At 42.2% G+C, this 27,382-nt stretch overlaps 1 protein-coding gene across 6 annotated transcripts in view; it reads right to left on the reverse strand.

The window, feature by feature from the left end:
* TGFBR3 (transforming growth factor beta receptor 3) overlaps nt 1-27,382 on the reverse strand; it is a 163,302-nt gene that overhangs the window by 52,564 nt on the left and 83,356 nt on the right. For all 6 annotated transcript variants that reach the window (XM_076337720.1, XM_076337722.1, XM_076337723.1 and 3 more), the window contains exons 3-4: nt 21,570-21,754; nt 54-191 (exon numbers count right to left, since the gene is read on the reverse strand). In XM_076337720.1, coding sequence (XP_076193835.1) covers nt 54-191; nt 21,570-21,754 — 323 coding nt within the window. The remainder of the gene's footprint in view (nt 1-53; nt 192-21,569; nt 21,755-27,382) is intronic.

Raw genomic sequence — 27,382 nt, forward strand, 5'->3', positions numbered from 1 at the left:
TGTGCGACAAGTAGCTATGATACAGAGCAGGCCAGAGGAGCGTGTATACTTACAAAGAAAACTCTTCGGATTCCAGGTGCCAGTCTTTCTGTTTTTAGCTTCCAGACCAGAGGCAAAGGAGAGTTGAGAAGAAACACCAGAGGCTTCTGGTGAATATGCACTGATGAAATTGGATTCAAATGTAACGTGACCTACAGAGAAACACAGAAATACATGAATACTCCCTTCTAAGTTTCAAAACAAAAGTGGAATTTGAAACAATGAATCAAAGGTCATTTTTATATATATTATGGCTTCCAGCATTCAGACCTCCTGACCTAAGATTACAGACTAATCTACTTCCAAAAAAACTCAGTCAACAGAGCACAGATAATATAAAGAATGAAATAGTTAACATTTGTGCTCTATGCTTGCAAAGCACTGCTAAAGTGTTTAAGAAAACCTTGGCAAATGCTGATGAAAAATAGCTTATGCAAAAGGTCAAACCACTAAGCTGAGAGTTGGGAGAACAAGGAGATAAAAAGAATTGCAAAGCAAACCCTGATTTCTGTTTTCTAGATGGTAACCTACAAAGCTGGCTTAGAGTACAAACCTCATCTGCTGATGCCATCAGGGCATAAATCTAACCTGCAAAACAAATAAAATTGCACAAACAAGAAACAGGAGGAACAAATCCAGAAACACAAGCAAGCACTACGCTAGTTTACGGAAGGAATTCCAACAGAAATTTTAACATACACTAGGGAAAGAGAACGCCTGCCTTCAGGGACTAAAAGGATACCTGGGGAAAATGATCCCAGGAAAGTGGACATCACAGAAGTGAGGCAACCTGTTAGAGGTGATTTTTAAGCGACCAGTTTGTGGTTGCTGGAAGCCCCTCCTGCCCAGCTCCTCGTATCCCAGTGCTGCCCTTCTAGAAAGGGGCCGACGGGGGGCAAAACTCTAACCAAACGCATGACAGAGAACAGCCTGTCAGGTTTTTAGCATGTAACAACTTGTAATTGAAGTCATAGTATCTTTTGCAGTATCTAATAAGCTTCTTAAGCAGTCAGCATTTGGCTTGATAGTTCATCCTGCTTTATAGGAAAAAAGCTTTAGTGTGCAATCGAGAGATGATCTATCACGCAGACTAAGCAGGCAAGCTGATGTCTCGCAACAGTGGGTGGCAGGTGGGTTCCCTGACAGAGAATCACAGCTCCTTCTAGAAAAGGTATAGAGGGAGCAAACATGACCACAACCACTCATTTGAGTGGTGGCAGACAGAAATGAGCACACGGGTAATTCAGAATCAATTTTGTCTCCTGCTAGAGAATTTGAAAGGAAATCTGAGACATGGAAGCCACCACATATAGTTTATTGCATTATTCTTATATAGTGGTAAGCATCAGTTAGTTTACCATTAAAGTAAAGGCAGATTAATCTGGCAAACTAACGAGATGAAAGCTAGAGACCAAACTGAATATTAAGTACCCATTACTGTTGAAAATCTTTCCAAAAGAAAAAGCTATTTTTCTTGGTTTTTTTTTCTTTTTTCTTTATTTTTTTCTCCCACCCAAAGCAGAAGGTGCACCATCACTGCAAAGTGAAAGTCAAAGCTAGGTCTCGGGTCTGACAGACACCTGGAGGACAGCAGAGACACCTTTTTCTGCTGCCTAAGAACTTGGGAGAAGCTGGCAAACAACCGGCTGTGTTACTTGCCCCGCCAATCAGTACGCAGAGGATTACATGCAGAATTCTAAAACCCACTGAATGAACGTGTCTCCGGTCCCCACAGCGAAACAGATGTCAAACCCCATAAGCACACCTCTGGGGGCACCGAGGACACCCGTTATCTTCATCTTTGTTATGCTTGACTAAAACTGAACTGCTATTAAAAGAGTAATTCCGTATTTGTACTAAAACCAAAACTGCTTTAAAAAACGAGCACCTCTTCCCTTCAGCAGCCGGGGGCAGCGCCAGCTCTGCCTGCAGGAGGGCTGGGCACCGCCACCTTCCACCCAAAGGCAGCCACCTTTCTCACCGCTTGGCCTCTCCCGGCAGGAGCCCTAGTTGTATTTATGCATTTCCAAAAGAAAACATTAGGTACCACAGACCACCACATCTTCTAGGGACCGCGTTTCTCTCCGTTTTCTGCCTCAAAAGAATAAAATACCTCCTTTGAGGAAACCGCAGGGTGTTAGCGCTCTGAATGCTAACAGGATGACAGAAACTTCAAATGCCAAACAGTCACGATCTTAGCTATAAAACCTGCTTTACAGTATCAGGCTATAGAGCCAAAATAATTCTGTTAGCTGAAAATAAGAGAGAAGATAAAATTATTTGTTTTACAAGGCTCCCACTTTGTTGTTCTGTCTAGAAACGGAGAGGCAAAAGTGGAAAGAAAAAGGTGTTTAGAACTGCTATTAAATTCACGGCTATTAAAAAGCTTTCATTAACTCTTGTGGTTTTTCAGCTGTAATCACAGCTAATTAGTAATAAGCTGTTTAAACTATTAAATATAATTACCTTGTTCTGGGGTTATGTTTTCTTACAAAGCAATAAAAATACCGTAATCTAAGTTTACCAAAGTAGCCCAGTTGTATCTTTCGCAGTCCTGACCCGGCAAATGAGAGTTCAGATTTTATTCTGATATTTTTTCAGCTCCAAATGGCATAAAGTGCATTCAATTTTAAACTCTCTAAACTTCAAAGTGTCAGAGAAATTCTACTACACTAAATGGAGTAAATATTAAACACGTTCACTCTTATCATATGCATCCATAGCCACATTTTCACACCCAATGATAACTGGTTTCTTCTGATCCCAAAGGAAGTAAAGACTAATATAAATATTGATTAAATGAGCTATAATACTGCTTTATGTACTTAAATAACCAAGAATAGGAAAACAGTAACAATCCTCTCACGCTGGCCAACAGGGACACTCAGCTTGGGTTTGCACCCTGGTTGTGTTTTTATTAGAATGTCAAGCCAATGCAAAGAAGAGGCTCCTATTAGTAATTTTAAAATTTTTCGCTATTTAAAACCTCTGGTATTTATTAAAACCAGAAGTGATACAAGAAATATAACACACTGAAAACTTCATCTCAAAAATAGCTAGGCCAAGTCCTTTGGGTAATAAGGAAATCGAGAAGTATCTCTGTTTCAACTGATCTCAGACGAGTTTATTCAAAGCCAACATCTATCAGACAAGACAGATGTTTTAGACTTCACGAAGATTTCTGCCTGTTGGTTTGGTCACATGAGAGGGCATACAGAGCAATCATACTACCTTAGTGAGAAAATCAGAGACTCTCTGCAACTGGATCTACTATCAGACTTCATAGTTGCTATTCCTTTAGGCTTTGGAAATTAAATATGTAGATAATATACACATATACGATTATTTCCATATATGTATGGAAATAATCAACAAAGTTTGAGCCGTATTCAGAAGTGGTGATATATCTATCCATGCCTTTGGCTGGAATTGCAGGATAAGTTATATCACATAATGGAATTTTCCTACATTTGTGCCTGAAAAGTGCAGACTGATCCTTAAGAAAAGCTACAGGACTTTAAGACAAAATCAATTAATTTTTCATAAGTAAATTAAGTGTTCCTGTGAAAATTTTCGGAATCAATGTAATTTTGCATTACTGCACTGCTCAGTTTGCTCATGAATAAGACGGCAACAAAACACATAATGTGGAATTCATATTCCTAGCCCTAAGCTTGAGAAAGAATATAGTTAACGTGACCATGCTTCTGCAGCAGCCTCTGTCACTATATTCCTTGGCATATATATTCCCTGTCACTATACTTCTTGGCATAACGGAGTCCTCAGCACCAGCTCAGTTTTCCAGACTGAAAAAAAACCAAACCCACAGCGCTGCTCAATAACTGCTCAGGACCATCCTGGTCATCATATTTTTCGTAATTCACTTTTGCTTCAGAGCTATTCTGCTGAGGAGCAGCTGGGTAGCCTAGCCTGCATGTGACCGTTCCCACTCGGGAGTCGTACAAAATTAAGTCTCCTCATAGTGTAACTACATCCCCCCCTAATATTTATGATTGCCCCATCATCGTCTGCGCTTGATGATACACAGCAGTGGTATCTATTATGGGAGACTTTTTCCTGGTCCTTGGAAAGATTTTCAAGCAAACTGCTGGGGAGTTACTAGCATTCAAGAACTTTTTGCCAGCAAACTAGCTGCCAAACATATGGATTTTACCTTGCTATCACGCAGTATTTTCAGCCCAAGTAAGGTAGCCATGGTCAAAACACCTCACCAGCGATGTCAGAGCTGTTTCTGTGTGGAAGGTAGTGGTTTGAACTGTGGCATCCAGGTAAGAGCCTGGACTTTGACTATGCAACAGAGGTACCCAAACGCCTCTTCCACTCCTGCTTTAGAGATTGAAAGGCTTAACAGGACTCTAAGGTGCTACGAGCTTATGACATTGACACAAGCACAAGTTCCAAGCTTCAGCTGTACCAGCACCTCCACCGTGACACTGTCACGCTCTCTAGCTCTGCCTTGTTAAGCTTTCTGCTGTCATATCCATGCTCCCACCTTCTTGCCACTCCACTAGCTTCTGGCATGGCTGCTTCCATCCACAGCACTGCAGTGGAAGGTCCTCATCCCTGCTCTCTACAGCAATATCTCTCACCAAAAAGTAATTCCTGCTACAGTGCCCCCACTGCGGCTCTAGTTAAACCTTATATCGGCTGAATCCTAAGTGATGCTCCCCTTCCTCCAGCCGCCCTTCTGTCTCGTCTTAGCTCGTGAGCTCTTCAAGGCACATCCTTTCTCAAATGTCTAGACGGTTCATAGCACCTTCTAAACACTCCACAAATTAATAGAAAGGTACTGGATCACTTCAAACCACCAAACAGAATGTTTCTAATTAATAGCGGAAGAGCTAACTAGAAAATTTCCTTTTCTTTTTGTATTTTCACTGGCAGAATCCATATTATTAAATATTTATGTGAAGCATTGCCCAGAAACCCCGTCAGAAACCAGTCCTACACGTGTTCAGCACTGTACAGCTAGATATGAAGACATGGTGTGAAATTCTGAACTCACTGAACTCTGTGGTAAAATTCATTATTTTTCTGAAACTCCCATATAAGCTTTTTTTTTTCTAATATGAGGTATCTAAAAAGAGACATTCTCCATCCATTCTTACAGGTTCAAACTTATAAAACACACACATTTTGTACTTCTCAGGAACATGTTACCTCAGCCAAAGTCTTCTGCATCTCAGACAGCTCTATGAGCAGTTTGGTCAAACAATACCAAAAGAAAACTAAACCAGAATCATTAAATGGACTAAAGCACTTTTAGGTCACCTAGTCCATTTAACAAGCAGCTGCTATTGCTCTGCCCATGTTATTTTTAAAACATATTAAGGGACAGCCCATTAACCAAGCAGACAGCAGCGTAACAACAGTACAGGAAAATAAGTCAATGTGGTCCAACACATCCCTCGTTCCCAGTGAAGGGCTCATTTGATCACTGAGCTGTTGCGTGGCCAGCATTTTCATTGTGCAATCAACAGTTAGGCCAGACCTTCTGGACATGTGTCTCAGCAATGGTCCTCTCGGCGAGACTCGGCTTCAGCAGCTGTTTGTCAGAGCAAGCTCCTCTTCCAGACTCACGTCTGCCCTTCGCGGCCTCCTTTGGCACACACTCCTCCAAATAATACATGACTAACTTGTGAGGAATACGACAGCTTGGTCATAGGTGAAAATTAAAGATTAAAGCTATTCTAAAAATCTTACAACAAAACCTACAAATTCATTTTTAAAAAGCATACCGACAACAAAGCATATAACTGCAACTAGGACATGAACCACACCAAAGTTCTGTCATTTTTCCTAGAATGCATTTTTCAATATATGTTATAAAACCCGTAAAAAAATAAAATAAAATAAAGACTTTAAAAAGATACCGCATTTCATAGGTGCCATGTCTATCAAACTTATGCTGGCATTACTTAGCCAGCTACATTTGCACATATTCACGCGGGGCACTACTGCCTGCGCAGCCTGCAAAGAGTTCCTTTAAGGTCTCTAGCAGCAGCAAGGTTAAGGCGGTTGCAGAGGCTTCTCTGTCCCTGGCGATCACAGTTTCATGGAAGGCTGAGTATCACCACAGAAACCAACTACAAAAACAGTCTACGGGCTCCTGCCCCGTTACTCTGGTAAAGCAATTTGTACTACGTGAAAGGCAAGGGCACAAATGCTGAAAACTGATCAAAGTAAACACTGCTGTTAAAGTACCATTTTGTTTTGCTGACTTCAAGGCATCAAATCGCAGACTCTGTGTTTTGTTCTAAAAAGATGAAAGTCAAGTGCCAAGGATTTGTAAAGTTGAATTAACTATTCCAGTGTGAAGGCCTTTAGATAAATTCATAGCACATTTTCCAAAACAGCCATTACGAATTTGTGCTCATAAACCGGGACAAAATATGCTGCGTTGTACTGAATTACACTGCCCAGGCTAGGACAGCTGTTCTCTAAGAGAGAAGAGAAAAATGAATTTTAACTCTCAGGTCATATAAACACATTTTCTGACTTACAAGTGATGCACTAAAGATGGATTTATCACATCATAACTCATTACTCAGCTGCAAAGATTAAGTTAATGAGTACGAAGCAGGCAAAATTTCAAACAAAAATTTGAAAATTTATACCTATCACTGCCCTCTATAAGTGTTTTCACTCTTTTTGTTAATATTTACAGGACATAAATTATTCTGGTATTTGCAACAAAGAAACTAATATGAGGAAACTTATCTTTACACTTCATTAGTGTATATTATCCAACATAAGAGGTTTAGAATTTCTACTGAAATTCACTTGAAAAATATAATGTCGATACATTGGCTATAAAAGAATTCAGTCAAGGATTAATGCATGAATCCACCTCAAGTGGTGGGATCTAGTACTGCACCGCTTTTCAAAAGTGTTTATCAATTGCTTTGGGAAGGGTCTCCAGGCCAATTTTCTTCTTTTTAAGATGAAAGTAAAGAAAAAGTGTATTCTTTAGGCAGGGACTGTGAATTCAAAATGGAACACTTCCCCCCCCTCATATTTTTGCTATGTACATTGAATATTGTGTTACAGATTTGATACCAAGCCAGCTATAGTAGATTGCAATGTCCCGCTTTCGGAAGCCAACAGTTTTCCGAGAGAGAGTTTGTTGATTTTTTCCAAGAAACGCAAAATATCTTCACATGGTGTTACTGCTTGAAGGTAATTTTGCTCAAAGGTTTACATATTTGCATTCTTAAATCAAATGATTATATAAGCAAGTTCCTATAAGCATGTGAGACCCCACCACTTCCCTTCTGGGAAGGTTCTCCAACGCAGACACTTTTATTTGTACATGGCAAGCACCTATTTTTTTGAAAACTCACCCCAGCAATGAGACAGAAGATCTTCAGAACAGCATCAGAGAAATAAATATCTCCAGGAAAATTGCAATGCCATTAAAAACAAGCACTCATACCCACACACAGTTACTTCTTCTCCTGCAGAACTCGAAGCTATGCCACCCTCACAGCCCTCGCCAGAGACGCACCACGCTTTCTTCTCTCTGCCAGGCCAGCGCTAAAGGATGCTGCTGGGGCAGGGCAAGGCCCTTGCGGGAGAGAGCAGGGGGGCTGCGATGCATGAGGCACACGTGGGGAGGGAAAGCCCTTTTCTTTCTTTCACTCAGTCTTCAGGGAAGAGGTCTGAGTGCCTGGTGGCTGTGGTAGCATTTCCCAGGTGTGTGGAGGACTGAAATTTATTTCCAAGGCTCAGGTAACACGCTAAACTAATTCTAAAAATCAACCTTTTGCTTATTTTATCCTAAATATATGGTTGCAAATGGATTGGCATTGCCTGGACCTTCTCACCCACACTCTACAGAGAGAATCAGATTAACTAAACAGCAGTTATAGCTCAACTGTGAAAATCATGGGAAAGATTCGCCCCTGGCATAATGCCACTGACGCCACTGGCATTAAGCCAGAGACTGATGTGGTCCCATATGTTACCTTATAAAAAAAGAATACTATTGCACAATCTGCTGACCCTTATGATCCACCACCCAGACTGGAAAACTGGGCTTCACCGAAAAGAAGGCAAGAGAACAGAAAGGTTTGTAAGGACTACCCAACTATGATCTACAGCCCATTGCACACTCTTCATTAAGAAGTACTGTTGGAAACGTTTGACCGAAAGGTGTTTGAAATATCCCCCCCTTTTTTTTTTCCTATTTGTTCTGCATCAGGGGCTAAAGGTCAGGGTGCGCTGTGCTAGACACAGATAGTTCCCTCCCCAAAGAGCTTACAAATCAAGACATTTGAGTCCTGCACCACATGCGCGTGCCAACATCCAACTATTTTGAAGTATGCACGATGTTCCCAGAAGGCCGCTTTAACATGAAGATGCATTATTAATGATTCAGAGGAGAAATGGCAGCCCCAACGCGTGTGTTCAAGGGGAGAACTAAGCAAAGCTCCCTTCGCCTTCAGTGAGGATGGAGCATCACCCCTGCATTTGGCACCTGGTACGCTCAGAGCAAAGCAATGTACTCAAATGGACATACCCTCTGTAATGAAGATCTAAGGTTTACCCTCAGAACCAGCTTGAAAACTGACCTGCCCATCCACTGACAGGGTAGTTGTATCCGACAGCCTGATGAAAGAGAGTCCGTTAGAACAAAAGCCTAAGGGCTTGCAGCATATTCAAATATTATCTGTAGTTCTCCCTCCAGTCTAAGTTCTGGTACCCTTCTAGCCCTAAATATTAAATGACCAAGCTGAGGATCTGCGCAACAGGATGGAATTACAGCATGTTTACAGCTCCTCATATGGATACGTAATTCAGCTGCTCCAGACAACGGACTAAAAAAGCAAATTACAAGTAAAATTTAGCACTATAACATTATCAAATACATCATGTGTAAGATGAGTACAGTATAGTACGGTGGCATGCTGTATGGCACTAAACATACTGCTCAGTACCTGGCAGCACTGTCATTTGTATCTGGTTCATAACTGATGTTTTACTGCACCACTGATACTTTCTCCTCAAAAGTGTAAGAGTAGGCAACCGTGCTGGTAAGTTTTTACTGGAAACGCAGTGACTGAAGTGCCTGTTCAGAAAGCACCACAGCTCGCACGGCGTCAGCAAGTTCTGACACAAGAAGACGTTACAAAACAGTGCTTCTAACTAACTTCATGAAAATGTTGGACCGTTTCTGCCCACAGCTCAGTCACATAATTTATCTTCAGACAAAAATGTAGCCAGTTAATTTCTACTGTTCCAAAGTTGTTATTTTAAGCTGGAGCTGCCAAATCTGATCACATTATGTTAGATGCTAATCATTTATGCAAATACCTAGGTAATCAAAAAATTAGGACCAAAGATATTCCTGATACAAATAACTTGGCAAACAGGCAGGACAGTTATTGAAGTCCTATTTGCACTAGAAAGTGGTATTACTTTCACAGTGTGAGAATAATAAAAGTGAAAAAACTTGAGGCTTTATATAAGGAGAGCTATTTCAGAACACAAAGGGTAATAACTGTATTAGCATAAGTCATACTTACACCGATAGAGCTACTTCTGTGACAATGATCTTAAAAGTATAACCCAAAGAGTTTACTGATAAATTTTACGTAGAGATCATACACGCATGTAAACTGCCTATTTGAACTTCGTTTACCTGAATAATACAAGATCCAGCTTTCCCTGTGCATATATATTTCAATCTGGTTTTTGTCTTCAGTGTTATCTCATGCAACTAGATTAGTTGAGAGAACCAGAGTTCTCCTGAAAAATAAGAAGATTTTTCAAAAACTTCTGGCTGCAGCAAAGAAAGCAGACAGTCCCTGCACAGGCACCTCTGCTCAGCTCTGCCAACCAAATCTAATCTTCACACGCTATCACCGCTTTGGGCGCCCGCAGAGCAAGGGCTGCCACAGCGACCAGCCCCGCGAGGCTCCACGGTTCGTGCAATGGAAAGCCCGTGCCCAGCAGTGCAAGGCTGGGACCACTTCGCCCATTCCTCCTGTGACCCGAACTAGACGCTCAGCCTCCCAAAGATTAAGTGAAACCATTTGTGCCATCTGCCCTTCCACAAAGCAGTCAGTCTTCCCAGCGCTTGAGACCTAAAAACACGACGTTTCGCTCAACTTTGCATAAATCAGTAGATGTCAATACTGTTCACATGCCGTATAACGAATCCTAAGGGGAAAGTCCTCCTTTTATACATTTTGTGGGAAAATTTCTTGTTGGTTTTAGATCTGTTTAAGGGCACAGGATCCATTCCTGTAAGGCGCAAGTACCGCATCTCCCCTACTGTTGTTAAGTGGCCTATTCACAAAATGGTATCATGTCAGACTAAGTTTTACTTCAACAACTGAGGTAGGAGACTTAGTTGTCTCCTACCAACTAAGGAGAGTTGGTAGGAAACATTTTCCCAGACAATATTCTAGTCTGCACTTGTACATATATTGCAGATCTAAGCTTTTCTTTGGTGAATCAGCTGGGCTGCAGAGTAAGTTTAATTTTATACCCCTCTTCCCTTCTCCCATCCCTAAACTATTACCAGATAGTTGTGTAACATAGTGCCCCATGCCCTGAAAAAACAAAAGCGGGGAGAGGGAGGAAGGGATCGCTACTATGTTGGAGGATATATGAGTACATACTAAAAAGCGGCTCCTCTCCCAAAGAAAATGCTTCTTAAACTGACAGATAAAAGACAGATGACAAACTTCTGCCAGGACCATTTTCCTTAAATGCATTTCAGGCATCCTGAGCAAATCTACACAGGCTTTTCCACGTAAACACAAGTTTCCACTGCCTATATTTTCAACAAGTTAGATAGGTGCTAGCCACCCAACCAGAAATTGCATAGCTGCATTAATGTACCATTACAGTACTGATACATCTTGCCTCTCAACAGGCCTCATTAGTCATACCATACCACATATCATTAGGATGATACTAACCATTGGTTCAGAGATCAGCGTTAGCACTATCTCATCTCTACCAGGCTCTGACGGTAGACACAGCAAGTTCATAGTTCATCTCAACTGCAAAACACCATGCAGATGTAACATAGCACACGGTGTCAAAAGAACATCATGGCAAAACTGGAATCTGGATTCAGAATTTCCAAATCTCAGGGTAAATCCTGAACAGATGAACACCCTACTTTCCACTGCTTCAAAAGCTGCAGGTGCGGAAGGGGAAAGGGCTGAGACAATGAGGCTTCACAAAGCAAGAAAAGATTACAAGCAAACATGAAATAGCTGATGGAAAGACTGCAGGACAAAGGGTTATGCCATTTGAAAGCCCCCACATATGAAACAATTTGCTCCTGAAAGGTTTTGCAGCCAGACCACACATAGATCCAGATGACTAGAAAAAAGAAACATCGTTCTACAGGTGTCTTTTAGAGAGGCACAGTCACACAGGGAAGTCTAAAATGTGGAGTTCACATTTTTATTGGACATGTAAAACTAAATTCTTGCTTTCCAAGCCAGGGTGAAGAACAGCGTGTGTGCATGAGTCATAAAAAACCTGAAAACCTAAGCAGCAGCACCAGATTTAGGAAACAGCTTTGTTTATTGTCAGTAACCCACCAGCCTGAGTAAGAGTTGGTGCAAGCGTGTGTCTGTAATACATATGCTCACAAACGGTATTAGAAATTAAATAGAAAGGAAACTGCTTTCAGAAGATTAAAAGTAACTATAACCAATACATTGTCTCTCTGCTCCTCTGGGGCAGGTCTTCATTTTTCCCAAATTTCTTCTATTTTCAAACTTCAAAAAATAATCAGAACTTTTACTCTCCATACAAACAAAACAGTATTTCGGCAATATTTCAAAGAATGAATTTATGATACTGACTATATGGAAAAAAACCAAACACGCCAAACCCCTAAGGAATCAAATTTTCTATTTAATCAGGCCTATCCACATAAGTAAGACTACTCACATCTGTATACACTTGCAGAATCAAAGCCATGAAAACTGATAAAATCCTCCAGAAGACATTACTGAGGCTGTCATGCAAGTATTTTCTTGCACAACGATGCCATTCCATGCACTTCTTATCTGCACTGTCTTGCTAATTCTTGTTTGAAAACAGATTTACTGAAGAAAATACTGGCTTGCTTTCCAGCTAACAGTGCAAGAACGGACTGCTGCTCCTTGCATGCAATATTTTTCCATGTAGCTTCAGGTGCATTTTCAGTGCCCAACTTGCCTCACTGCAATTATCACTCGAAACCCAATTAGTGGAGGAAAGAAGGCATGTTCCAATGGTCTATTTTGAAAAGATATCTACAAAGCAAGTGCCGCTGCGCTTCTCTGCAAAACTAATGTCATACATAGTCACACTTCCCAACAGGCCTCAAAACTTCACTTACGTATTCACATGCACTAGCAGATCGTGTCCCTGCGGAAGAAATGAGGACTCTGCTTCCTTGGGTGATGACAGAAGAGTAAGCCAGACTTCAACCAGTCATCAGGGTTAGAGAATGCCGGTTGTCTCCGGAAAGGTAACAGATTTTAATACTTTTCCCTCCCTGATGAGATTTGGGTCATCACCAAATATTACCTCTCATCTAGAGATACTAACTACTGCCACCGTCATGTTTATCACATACGGCATGAGCTCCAATCATAATAAAAATATTTCTGTATTATAAATTGCCATGGCAATTGTTAAAGAGACACTATCAGCTATAAATTACTTATAATTCCTTCAAACTTTTACAAGCAATTTAAGTTTCAGATGTTTGTACCTCACGGTGGTGCTATTTTCGCATCTTCTCCTTTAAATAACAAGTTTTACTGCTGTAGAAGTACTCTGTTTATGTTTCACAGGGAAAATAAGAGACTCTTCTAGAGAAACACAAACTTGAGTATATGATAAGTGTTATCAAAAGCATGATCCACATTAAAAAAAAAAAACCCACAATTAAAACGTTTGTTCCTCTTCTCATATATTCCCACTGCAAGGTTTTACTTTTTCAGCTGATACAGGAGCATGGCTGTCAGGCACAGCAAGCTCCACACAATTTACGTTGGAAATTTTCCCCGATGCTGGGAGGTTGGAGGAGAACGATTTCATTAATTCCAGCTTTTGGTTCAAACAGACACTCCAGTGAACAACATAAACACAACCACTCATGACAAGCGTTGCTCCAACATCTCCTACACACACACACACACACGTACAAGCCCAAAGCTAGATTGGAACCCGCCCATCAAGCTTGTGATATAAACAGACTCCTGGAAATGTCATCACTTCCTTAATTATCTTTTCTTGGGGAAAGTAACTGTAGACAAAGCAGTAATTTATAAATACTCCAAGGCATGTCAGATAGAAGCTTTGAGGAGGGAACTGGAGACCAAGAATGTGAATCACAGTTTATGATCAAAATCAAAACACATGCATCTGCCTGAAAGAATGTGTGAGCGCATGTGCGCAGCGTGCTTACACACACGTGAGAGATGGAGAAGGAGGAACGAGTCCATCTAGTAAAGACAGCAGCAGCAGCCCCATTTCTCTCTACAATCCTGCAACAGCACATCAGTACCTGCGGGCGCTTGCAGCAGAGGAAAACAAGAGATTCCAATTTTTAGCTTCCAACCGGTCATTTTAAATAGCAGTCAGCAAAACCGAAAGATTTGAGTGATCAGAAAAGTCATTCTGACATTTTTCCTTTTGAACCCTTTAGCCTTCTGTGGTGGGCCTTGGCATGGCTTCAGACACCGCTCCACGCAGCTCTCTGAAACTGAGAGCAGGTCTCACTTTCTGGGCACAGCAAACAGTCCCGTTTCTAAAAACGGAAAATACTGAGGGTTTTTACAGCACTTTCCAAGTCATGAGGAGTCACTGCTGCCTCTTTAAGGGTAGACACGCATCAAGCCACGCTCCTGCAGGACAGCAGGCTCTGCACAAACAGGCTCCTCTGGCCGACACATGACTTCCTCTGGCAGTTCTGGTGGGCAGAACTTGAAACGATTGCCAAATCCAATGACCAGCAAATCCTGAGCTGGCTGAAAACAACCCACAAAGACTGCAGTCCAGAGCAAGCAAGATGAAAAAGCCACATTAAAAAAGGCTGGATTTTATCCAAGCGCAGATGCTTCAAAGCGCTAACGAAGAGAAGAGGGGGAAGAGGGTTGTGAGGGCTCTTTAAGAAATGGAGGCTGGGATGGCTGTTGGTTTGTTTTTTAAAGACATGGCAATGCAGTGTCCATCAATCAGTCAAGGCAATGAAGACATCAGTGTCATTTTGCTGCGACTGTCATCCTGTCGCTGCGACTGTCATCCTGTTGCGACCGGACAAGGGGGAACGGCTTTAAACTCAAGGGGGGTAGATTTAGACTAGATATAAGGAAGAAATTTTTTATGCTGAGGGTGGTGAAGCGCTGGCACAGGTTGCCCAGAGAGGTGGTGGATGCCCCATCTCTGGAAACATTCCAGGTCAGGCTGGACGGGGCTCTGAGCAACCTGATCCAGTTGAAGATGTCCCTGCCCACGGCAGGGGGGTTGGACGAGATGACATTTAGAGGTCCCTTCCATCCCAAACTATTCTATGATTCTATGATTTTAGTGTATTAGCTACATGGGAGTTGCAGCTTTCAGTAGACATGGCATCATCTGAGAAAGACATTGAACGATTACAATTTCTGTGGAGCATGCTGTCAGTATCTTTAAGGCTTTATAAGGTCTATTGTGTGCTTCACTTCTGAATCAGTCCAGTGGTCCGGCAGCCTGGACAGGGCTGTGGGGAAGGGAGTAACAGCAGCCTGTGAAACCACCCTGGTGAGCCAGTGGAGCTACCACAGGCTGTGGGCAAGCTTTGGAAAATACCCAGGATCAAGAGATGCATGTGATGAGGGACTGCTGCTTTCCAAGCAACAAATACAGGGTGTTCCTGGAGTACGTCTGCCACAGCGTCATTCACAACTTGACTCTGAGACCTCACTGGCACGGAGCACTGGTGGAAGCAGTAGTTCATCTGGGCTTCCCGTTCTCGATCTTCTGATGTGGGCCCTTTCTCTCACTCTTACAAGTAGTATGCAAAGCACCGTGAAAGAAGATTGTGATAAAAAGCAGCAGTCAACCTTAAGCCTGACAGAGAGGTCTGCAGGTGGCCAAACTCATTTTCCACTGCCACTCTGCAGGTCCTGGTTGGACTGGTAACGTTGTCTGCGCATGACCTTGTAAGCCAAAAATCATCAAGGAACAAACAGTAACAGGGTGAAAGTGATCCTCTTGATCTTGATGGGCTCAGCATAACAAGAGAGCTGCCCTGCATATGTGAGGTTGAAGCCAAACAAGAGTTGTGGAAAACTTGAGTATTACGCACCTACCCAGATCTAGAGACGGTATCTTAAAATGTCCACAGTGGCCCACAAAAATGTGTAGTACAAAAGTAAATACCGTTTCTTGGTAACGTAAGACCAGGAAAGATCTACAGCCCCACTGAAACCCTGACAGCTGGGGAAGCCTGTGTGAGCAAAGTGTAGCGTATGTGTCACACCAAAACTGTAAAGTCAAACACCTTCCCAAATGGCAAAAGTTGTTTCCCAAACTACTCTGGTCTGTCAGCTCCCAATACTGAACTGGCTGGCTACGGGACTTAGGGTGTCAGATTCCAAGTGACAAAGACAATCTTTCCTGAAAGACACCCTCTCATTCGTTGACTCATGAAGCTGGATAAGCTCAGCCCAGACTTTGACCAAACCTCTCCCACATTGTAGGCTTTAGGGTTTACCTTCTCACATTTGGAACAAGATCCTTTGCCACCAAGTTACCACTCCTCTTATCTGAAGTCTCAACTCAGACTTCTCCATCTCCAGAAAGATTAAGCATCTCCACTACTTCCATCTCCTCTTCTTCATCCCCAGACAGACTGGGCAGCAACACAGCCACAGCACCGCTCCTCTCAAGCCATCTCACTGCAGGTAGTTCACGCCACCCCTGGTTCAAAAACCCTGCGTATACTTGCATTGCCACTTGTAAGTCTGCTGCCATAGTTAGATATCCATTACTTCTGCCAAGCAAAGGTGTTCAGAAAGTGGAGAGGCAAAACCAGCAAAATACCCTTGCAGTGTTGAGCACCGGTCTACACCTTGGCAGAGGCACAGACAGGGTGCTTTGTTTTATCTTTGAAAGCTTTTTCTAGAGCAGCAACTATTTTTCTTCAAAACGAAGGCCTTTGGCCTACCAGAAGTACCAAACATACCCACGTGCAGCAGCGTAGGCTTCCCACCGTACCACGGTAAACGAGCAGAGGGCAGATGCAATGCAGCCTGGCAAACAAGCAACATGTCCTTTATTTCCCAGCCTAAATTCTGCACCACATATTCTGGTCAGCTCACCAGAAACATCGAATTTGTATGGCCAAGTGGTCCGGCAGTGCACAGATCCAATATTAATGGTAGTGAAGACTGCAGTCTTACTCAAAAGTTTAATCTCACAGAAGTAACAAACTCTTTATTCTTGAGCCTCTTATCCCATGCAGTCCTAAACTCATACTAAAATAATAATCCAATTATCTAATTTGGATTATTAAGCCCATGCTGCAGGGTGCTTCAAAATTCAAACTAGCCTGTCTTGTCAGTTTTAGAGCAGCTGGTCAAGCTGACACTGAGAGCTCAGCCCTAAAAACCACAGTGGAAAAAGGAGCTGACCTTATTTTCACTATATCTGAGATCCTGAAGTCTCAGAAAACAACCTAAGTGGACATTTGACTGGCACTAAATGGAAACTTATTTTAACAAATGCACTTTTAGAGGAAGACACAAACAAAATGGAATCAAACAAACGACCAGGTAACAAAAAACTCACTAACTCCAGCTGTCAAATAACAAACCTTGAATTCCCTTCTTGCCTGCTGTCGGCACAAGACCTCCAGGCCCCCTCTGACCATGGCTCCGGTGCAGCAGATCAGCACGTTTAAACCGCACCCAGAAAGTGGCCCCTTTATCACAGCTGAATCTCAAGGCTGTCCCCAGATCTCTGGATGCCTGAGCATAAAACAAAACATTTTTCCCTGACCTAGCCTTGGGTAAGGCTGTTAAAATGGACACACCGGGAAATACAGTAAGTATGTAGAAAAATAGGCAAAATGAACCAGGTTTTCATCACCCTCATTGTCCAGATCTTCATAGTCCTAAAATACAAAACCATTGTGATGCAGAAGAATTATCCTGAATTCAGGATGCACTGCAAAGACAGGGATGTAGAAATACATTATCAGGTGACTGTTTCAGAGTCTTTTCCTGTCCCATTTTTACAACTTACAGGATCTCTTCAGAAAGTACTTCAATATTGGACTTAAATAATTTTGCCCATCATTTTATGACTTTTAAGGGGGTCAGCTCAGGAACCTGAGATACATCACTACTAAGTATCTGGCTATTAAAATTAGCCTGCTCCACAGGAACTAACAGGCATTTTAATATCAGGTTTGCTCTCAAAGGAAAACATTTTTTTATTATGAAATTGTTGCCAAGTAACACTGATTAAACAGTGGGGAAAAAGTCTGTCGAATTATTACAGCCTCAGTGGCGCTACTCAAAATTATAAAAATAAAGATGAGTCCTTGATTTTCCTGCCTTCATTTCACATAACACATGTTAAACATCTGTATCAGGCATAACATCTTAAAGCTATTGAGGATGAGGATGTCAACGAAAACAATAGTGAATCCATTGCCAGGAACTCTGATTCCATGTATTCACATGTATTCAATCCTAAGTATTCACACGAGATTAATCTTATATGCCCCTGCTCCCCCTTTAGCTATTTCAACTGTGGCTGCGTGCCTGAAGCAGCTCAGGGAAATTCAACTGACAGGTATAATAAAAGAATCCTCCATTAATTTACGACTTGATAATCTACCCAAGGAGTGATTTTCATCTTAAAATAATTTTTACGTTTTTCGATACACATTTTTCTGGTGCAAATCTCCAGAATTTCCAAATGCCTCCGCAAACAACAATTCTTTCTCATAACAGAACAAGCAGCTCCATGAGAAAGCAACTACCTCCTTTCTAAAAACTCGGAAACTGAAGCAGTGAAGACACCCAAAGTTGAAGAGAAGGCTACTGGAAGAGTTCAGTAGTTCCTGGCTTTCAGCTGAGACCCAGATCAGTACAGAAATGCACGCATGCACTCACTTCCCCAGGAATATTTGATCAAATAAAACAAACAAAAAAGGGCTTGCATTTTTCATGCCAAGTTCAATATAAACACTTGTGGCTATTACATGCACCCGTATTCTATTTCCTATGATAAAGCACGGCCAATATGAATTGTGATAAAAGACATTTCTAAGAAATACTTGAGAAAGATTGGAACTTTTGGGGTTCTTACTTGAAGAAAATGTCTTCACAGTCTCAACAAATTGAGATATCAACCCAACAGGGATTAACAAAGTAAAATACAAACAAATTCCTTGAAGATCACAGATACGATTACAGCATTTCACAATACGACCTTGTATTTACCAGATTTCAGCCTTAACATGACAGTGCTAAATTACTGATTTAGTTTTGCAAAGTTTCTTCAGAATACATAATCCCATACATTTCCCGTCCACCTATTTTTTTTTCAGTTTACAGGGAAGAAAAAGCCCCCAAACCTTACTGATCTTTACAGAAAAGCCTGCACGTTACAGGAGGAACACATGCCCCTGCCGTGCCCTCCCCCCGCATCAGCCACCCCTCCCATGTTTAAATTTGCGAACGCTTGTTGTCTGTATATTCTACACAAGCATCAAAGCGAGTTAAATTAATGCATACATGTATGTTGCATATTTATGAGAACCAGGATAACTCCACAAGTATGTTTAATGCATGAGCCCTCCAAGGAATTTGCTAGGGGAAGTTTACACTCCTCCCAGCAAGTAAGGAATGTGTAATTTAGCAGCATCTAGCACAGGGCAGGTTAAAAACAAAACAAACCCCGACCTCCTCCCCCAAAGCAAGCCTTCACTTAAAGATTTTCAGATCTTGCATTCCACGTTATCAGAACTTCAGCCAACCTCTGAACAAATGCGTGATTTATTTTAAACATGCTTTCGATGCTGCTGAATCTAACTAATGTACTGTCAAACAAAAATACTGTTTTTATTTCCAGAGTATACTGGAAATACTGTATGACAAACAGATCTCTACCTTCGCTATCAGCATTTGCAGGCAACAGGAAATACCTCAGCTGGTAAATCAAACTAATTTAACTTGAGGTGATGGGTACATTCTACTTTAAGACAAAAGGCCACTTGGAGTTGGTTTTTACAATAATGGAAAAGATAACATTTGCTCTGCTTTGTTTTCCGAGTCTGATCCTATAAGTAAAATCCGATCTTTCCAAGTTGTTTACACTCTTCTGCTCGACGCTGTCGCCAGCAAGCCTTGGCTCCAGCTTCCTGTGCATTTTCAGAGCAGCCATCTCTAAGGGCTGTGCCTGGAAACTGGTTGGGAGGCGGGAGAAGGAGGCTGAGGGCTACAAATTGTGAAATACATTCTGTGCCCTACACTTCGGTATACCGCAGAAGTGCACAAAAAAAACCAGCTTGGCGCAAACTGCTTTCTTACCGTAAGCACATGAGAGGAGGCACAAGCAGCCTCTTTCTGCTAGACAGCAACTATTTTTATTCAAAGCCAAATATTTAAATCTTCTCTCGTTCTGTCAAGGTGATTAGACAGTAGCGGCACAGCCTGGAACCTCGTGCGTGCGTGACTCCAGCTCACACCGTGTCTGCGCACAACTGCAGAAACGGCACTGTGAGGCAAGGAGCGCTAGGAGCATCGAACCAGAGGGAAATTTGGTTTTATGCAAATGCGTGCTTTGCAGTTGATTCATTCCGGTCTCTCGGGAGGTACAAGCTCCAGCTGTAGCTTGCTTCATCCCATCTCCGGGCACCCTTTAGTAACTAAGAAGTTACAAGTTCCCGCTATACCATGTCCCCACAGCGAGGGCACTCTTCTGCCCGTTTTCAACAAAATTTGTGATTACCTTGTGAGATCTACCCCTCATAACAAATCTGTCTATGACTTGCCAGTGGATTTAAAGGTTCCTGGGTGATGGGAGAAGCACTGATAAATACGTAGCAGAATCCCATAAGGCTGTTTAGTTTTCATAAGAAACTATGTTACCAAAACAAAAAAAAAGGAGAACAGATTCCAACTACAGTTTGGTTTTCATGCCCAGAGAACTGATTGTACCTACACTTTTTTCAGGCATTCACAGTGCACTCATCAGGCCGATAACCCAGTGCCTGGCAAACTAAGAAAGGCTTAAAAAAAAACCAAAAAAACAAAACCAAAAAAACCCACCAAAACAAAACAAATATAAAAATCTCTGTTCCTCATTCTCAGCCTCCCCCCTCCCCCCCCCAAAAAAAGGTAATTTTTCTATTCATTTCGTGACAGTTGAACTGAAGAAGACCTGACATTTTTGATTAAGGGCAGCCAACGAGATGCCTACTGAAAAAATAGTAAATAACTTTTTCATCATACAGTAGACTTTTCAGAGAGTGTATATACTGAAAATGAACACAACAGCTGAAGTTTCATGGATGCATACAATACATATTGAGCCGAACAAACCACAGACCCAACAAGGCTGCTATTGAAGTCAGTGGAAAGACTTTGATTATGGCCAAGAGTATCTGCCTTTATTTAAATCACTACAAAAGGCTCCACTTAAAAGTTCTTTCAGCACAGATTTAGACCCTCTTTTTCTAAGCTTCCGCCTGCTAGATCATCATCTTTGTTCTCTCATTACAAATTCTGCTAATTGTGTACACGCACGTTGCTCTCACAGGACGCAGTACTAAGGATTTGTGTGTAAGAAGATGAACTAAGAAGCTCAGCTGTCATGGCATACAGTGTTTTCACTTCGGCACTCTGTTTTGATGTGTTTTGAGAGTAAACAACAGTACTGCACAACTTAACATCAAATCTTTTCTTCTTGCGCTGTTGCTTTCAGAGCAACTGAAGTTCTTGCCAGTCCCTCCGAGTGCAATGTACATAAATAAGTAATTGGACTGTACTTAAGTACTACCATAGTCAGCAACGCTTGCTTTCTGTACGGCAGTCCCCCCTCAGTGAAGCATTAAGGATGTATTACAGGGGTAAAAGAATCTGAACTTAAATATTTGTTTATAGTGGTCATGGCAGGGATCCAAAGGTATTCATGTTAATTTACAACATATTTAGGTAAATGATCTGCTTTTGAAGACAGCCAATTCTGTAAAGGCCTCTTGTAGATCTAAATCTGTTTCTTATTTCCTTTGCCCACCCCGTCACCTTTTTTAAGTATACTTCATGGTCGTGAAAGGTGATGGAGAGAGTGGCTGGGTATGGAAGCGGTTTACTCATATGACAGGCAAAGCATAGGTGGACAGTATCCACACAAATTGCGCATGCTTCTTTGTAGTCTTTCTGGTTGCCATTCAGAAATAACTTTATTCAGCAAATTAACATAGAAAAATCCCATCTGCAGACACACTTGTAGCCAGGGATCTGGACAAAAACTAATTTCCCCTTTACCTCTCTTTCATGATGGCCAAGACCCTCCTCAGGATTTCTAAGATTGAGGACGTGCACCTCTTGCGGCAGGCCTGTTGTGCCTCGGCTTGCACAGCCAGATAAGACTGTAAAACTCTCCAATAAGGCATGGACTGGGTGCGAATTGTTAACAGGCGATAAGACACATTCACTCCTAGGCACAGGACCTGCAGAGGAAGACACAGATGCACATCATTTGGAGAAGAAAGCAATACACAGATTACACCTGTCAAATAGCCATCATCCTTTTGGTCACAAAACCCACGGGAACACAAGCAGAGGCTTCATGTTCATTATCCACAAAATGAAGACATTTATTTCCATTGCCCTTTTAAGTTCTCCTGAATATGCTAACTCGTTGGTTCATTTCTCTGTTAAAGTCTAAATTTAAAGCACGAATTCCAAAACTGGAGGTAGTCTTGTCTTTACCAGGGAGGAAACCAAGGATAAAAGAGGAAAAAAAGCCCCAAAAAAACCCAAAGGAGAAAAAACAAAGCAGTGATAGTGGTAGGAGGAATTGGTTCATCTTAGATGTGAATTATTTGTTTATGTCAAACATTGTTATCTCCAAACATTGAAAAATGCAATCATGTATATATAACAATGAAAAGTTAATCTCTAGGATAAACTAATTACATCAGGAAGGATTTGGGTGAGTTGGGTTTGTTGCTTTTGAAGCAGTGTTGATTTATAGTGAACGTCGTTCAAATACATTGTACAAAACAGCAGGCATCTGTCACATGATAAAATGAAATGTTTGTTTACCGAGTCTATTTTGTGTCTGACAGCAATTATCTACACTGATAACAGATATCTAGTCCAAAACAGAGTGTACGCCCTTTCAAATAATCACCACAGCATGATGTAGTGCCATACTCTTATATAGTACGTGAGACAGTGTGATGTGATACAGCAAGATAGCACAAAAGCTGAAACATAGGGAGCAGTTTACATTCAAACTATATCTCAGGAAACTAAAGCAAGACAAATATTTATGAAAAGCAGCCCTGCTTTTCCAAAACGGCTCAAACCCACCCCTGACAGTAACAGATACAGTATGTTTTGGATTCAGAAGGTCACAGGAGAACGTTAATTGACTTAACCCCTAATTTGCACCAAAGTCACTCAGATAAGAATTAGACTCACATGAACCAGCCAGTTCAGAGGCTGCAAGGCATAAAAGAGAAATATAAGCTAGAAGCATGAGGGTTTTTTTTCCAGATAGCGTACATCTGCAATTGAAGTAAAATGAGTCTTTTGAAAAAAGTTCAAAATGAAAGAAAATCCTCAACTGACCAAATGGCAGAGCTCTGTCTGGTTTTGTGAAGTCTACATCCAGCTATTGCAGCACTAGAGATCATTTGACTTTGGTGTACACACATGTTTAATTGTATTAGCACTGACCTACACTTTGCTGGTTCATTCAAGATACAGTTAGCAGCTGGCTGTTTAGACGTCAGAGAGTCCATCTTACAACAGACTTTATCTGGAAAAAGCAAAAGCCCTTGAGCACAGGGAGATTTTCGCAGTGCCTCGGGCCATGCGTGCCTTGTCCTGCCAAAGGGGCCGTTCCTGAAACCCACCATGCATAGTACGTATCCTGCCAGCTCCCACAGACAGGAGTATTTGTTAGAGGCAATGCTCAAGACATAAATTATGCATGCCTGTGCTTGGGGTACAGAGGATAAACAAACTTTCTGCTCTCTAGATGAGGAGCTTGGTAGTACCACTGACCACCAGCTTGGAGGGTTTGAGGTTTATTTGAGTTTTTTTAATTCCTTTTTAAGAATACGCCTACAAATTGGGACCAGTCCAAGCAATGATACTCAATTACCAAAAAAAAAAAGAAAAAAACAATGAAAAAGTTGCCCCTTGTAACATTTGAAGAAATATTTAGAATTTGTAACAATAACACAACCAGCAGAGAGGTCTCATTTTCCTGATGTACAAGTGCAGATCAGAGAACGTACTAATCAATTAGCCCAGCCACTGATGTGCAAGTCCTGCAGCAGATCGCGTTATACAACCTGCACAAAAAGCATTTCTAAACTCCACAAGCGTTTCTTGGGCTGGGGAACAAACTGAGAACCAAGGAGTGCTTGGTCATTGAATTTTTTTCTTGCAGACCAGAATGGAGTTGACATTTGTTAAGATGCTTCTATCATAACACACACACGAAGAACAAGGTGTAAGACTCGGAACAAGACAGAAATGGAGACGCTGACAAAAACGTGTGCTTTCCTTAGCAAAGGTTCAGGAGAAAGAGCAAATACCTCCCTCTCAGCAGATGGATTCCCTTGTAAACACCTATTTCCATGAAGTGCATCTACCAATCTTCTCCTCCAGCCTTCATCTGGTCTTTATTCTGTACAAATTTGCCACATTAGAGGAGAAGACATCTGGATTTTCCCCCCACTTCCTACAAGGACTCATCCACATGAAGAAGATAGTGACTGGTACGTTCAGGCTGCCTGTAACTGCCTCCCTCGCCGGCACCTCAAGCGCGCATTAAGAAAGCCCTTCTTTCAAGGCCCTCTGTTCTGCTCGACGTGCAAGATGGAAATACTCCCGGAGAGAGCAGAAGTTCACATCCTGGATAACCGTGCGCAGCTGAGCTTATCTGCACAGCGAAGGGCAGACCGAGGCATGCCTGCTCTGCCTGCGCTCTGTCCCGGCTGGACGCGGGCCAGATCTCCTGCAGAAACCCCGTCACCCTGCTGGCCGCGAGCCCGCGCGGCTGTACCAGTCTTAAGCAGGGCACCTTAAGCAGGGCTTACTGGCGTGGGCCCGCTCTTACACCCGTACAGCTGCGTGGCGCCCAGACGCGCGCTGGCTCGCGCCCGGCCAGCCTGGGGCACGCCGCTTCTCTCAGCCCTATTTTGAAGGAAGGGGTGCACAGAGCGGCTCTGAGCCGCTCGGTGTAAGAAACCGACGTTTTGGGGGAGTTATCGCATTTGGTAGAGTTGCTTTCAGACCAGCCTCATGAGCAACTGAGATAGAGGCCTTGAAATTGGTACTGAAGATCAGAGTATCTCCTGGAGGCTGGCTCCACTGCGCTCGGGCCACACACGCGGTAAGATTGCCCACATACAAGGAATGACGGAGGGGTAAGTAACAGAGGGGTTACTAGCGATAGGACGAGAGGAAATGGCCTCAAGTTGCGCCAGGGGAGGTTTAGATTGGATGTAAGGAAAAATTTCTTTACTGAAAGAGTGGTTAAACATTGGAACAGGCTGCCCAGGGAAGTGGTGGAGTCCCCATCCCTGGAGGTATTTAAAAGACGAGTAGATGAGGCGCTTAGGGACATGGCTTAGTGGGTGGTGGTGTTGGGTTGATGGTTGGACTCGATGATCTTAGAGGTCTTTTCCAACCTCAATGATTCCATGATTCTATGATTCCAGATGTCGCATTTCTGCCGAGTTTCACACAGGTGTTTGTGTAGCTATGTCCTGGGCCCGTACTACCCTTCCTAGGAACTCAAGATTCTCACATGAATGTTATTTCTCTTAAATGTGCTGGCAGTACCAAACAGCAATCTTTATGCACTGAAATTCGCATATTTGCCCAACCACTAAACTGGGTGTTGTGCCATGCCCAGCATATGCTTGCATGCCTGGAGCTAGCGCCAAGCGAAAGGAAAACTTATTTCTAGATCACAAAGTCCACTGATGCTCAGCCTGTACATGACACAAGACAGTTCTTTCTGCCACCTTCTCTCCATTTATGCTGTATTTTAGTCTATTCTTATGCTGCACACATCCAGCACCACCTAAGCTATTCACTAAACATTCACTAACAGCGTTTCTCTCCAGCAGTACCTACTGCACCTGCAGATCTGGCCCAGTCGAAGGCAAGTAGGTGCCACTTTGAGACACTGTCACTCCAGTGGGAGCAGCAAGAGCTCTCCTCTTTCCAAATTAGCTGCTCTGGCTCTTCTTGGCTCCCTCACAGACCCCTCCTGCCTACCTTCCTCTGACTGGAAAGCTAGTTACTTCCCCTAGTTAGTTTAAATCATACAAAGTGCATATTTACCACTCTGAAAAAAGAAACAGAAAGCCCTTTCTATGACACTACTAATCTGATTGTTTATCACCTCCGCACCTCCTGCTTGTATATTTGAAAGCCAACGTGAAACCACAGCCTCACCTTGCCTGGGATTTACTGTTCTGCTGCTCTGCCATGCACAAACACCAGGATCGGGCTCTGCCAGCTTCCCACTCCAGCCCCACATCCCGTTCCTGCCAACCTCACCTGCATCAACGACACCAACATCTTGCCAAAATTCAGTATCATCGCTGCTTAAGGGCCAAGTTCCAATTCACGTACCAAGATTGCCTCGTCGGCTCCAAACACATACAGATAACTCTTGCATCTCATCCCCATCAAACTGGCACTTAAAGAGTCAAAAGTATCTTGCAGGTTATACCTCCTAGTGCAGCTACGAGCCTTTAGTCCCTTCTCTGCTGAGAAGGTAAGTGCACACACACAGCCATCGTGGGGCTTTTGTTTAACTTTGGACTGTGTATCCATTTAACCTTGTTAGCAAATCCTGGCTCTTACCACAATCAAATTTTAGTTGCTTAATGCCTGCAAAGCCCTTTGAAGACGGAAAGTGGGTTAGGCAGTTTTATAAGAACCACTTATTACGTATATGTTTTACGATGGCAAATGTTTAGTGAATTTAGAATTCTAGAGAATCGTTTAGTATTGAATTATTTTCCACTTCCAATTAATAAGAATATTTTAAAGGAAATCTTAATGCAGACCCAACCTTGTTTGATACTAACATCTGGAACATATTCAAAACAATTTCAACGTTCTTGTTTCCCATATCATCCATGCTACTAATGAGTAACATGTGTTCTGCTGTAAGAAAGTAGCAGAAATGGGAGTAAGACACTAAAGGGGATAATACAACAACCCAAGACCAGCTCATAACTGTGATGGATTTTATTCAAATGGTAAAGGCTACTATACTTTGTTGTATTTTCATGGAGATTTCTACAGTGTTGTCAGCTGAAAATTGTGACCAGCTCCTGCAAATTGTGTGAATCTGTGCTGGGGGCTCCACGGCACGTTAGCATGGTTCCCATACGCCACGCCAGAGGATACAAGCCACACCAATGGGATGTAACACTCCTTAGAAGAACGACAGGTTTATTCTAATTGATTTTTGAATGAGGGAATGACACAAATCTAGTAATTATACATAAAGACAAAAAATTCAAAATCCAGAGTTGAGGAACACCAGGGATCTCTGTGCTGTCAGGTACAAAGTAATATAAATTACTGCGGATCCTGCTAGAATTCATCGCTTTATATGCTGAAAAGCAAGTCTTAGAGGAGGCTAACTATCCAAGCAGAGATTTCAGTATGCCCAAATGACAGACTTTCACAAAAGTTCTTTTGGAGAAGGTTAATTTAAGGGCATTTTTTTACATCAGCTAGTGACAATGATGACTGGAACAAGAAGGAAGAAAAGAGACAGGATCCTCAAACCTACTTTTGAATGACAACAGGGTTCTATAAAAACAAGAGGAGGGGAAGCCATTTTCTCTTGAACTGAAAAGCTGAAGATTCACTATGGAGCACTTGAGCAGACTTAGTAATAACTTCTTCCTATAACCTTCACCACTCATTTCTAAAGATACAAGTGCATGGGCGAAGGGCCACTGTTCCACATGGAGTAATTGTTACCACCTACACAACCTTCTTCTCATAAAAGGTTTCTGACTGAGGGCAGCATTTATACCAAAAAATTATACTCAAGGATTGAGGGAAATAAGAATCTACAG

This window comes from Aptenodytes patagonicus, chromosome 5 (assembly GCF_965638725.1).
Source record: "Aptenodytes patagonicus chromosome 5, bAptPat1.pri.cur, whole genome shotgun sequence".
Classification (NCBI taxonomy): Eukaryota; Metazoa; Chordata; class Aves; order Sphenisciformes; family Spheniscidae; genus Aptenodytes; species Aptenodytes patagonicus.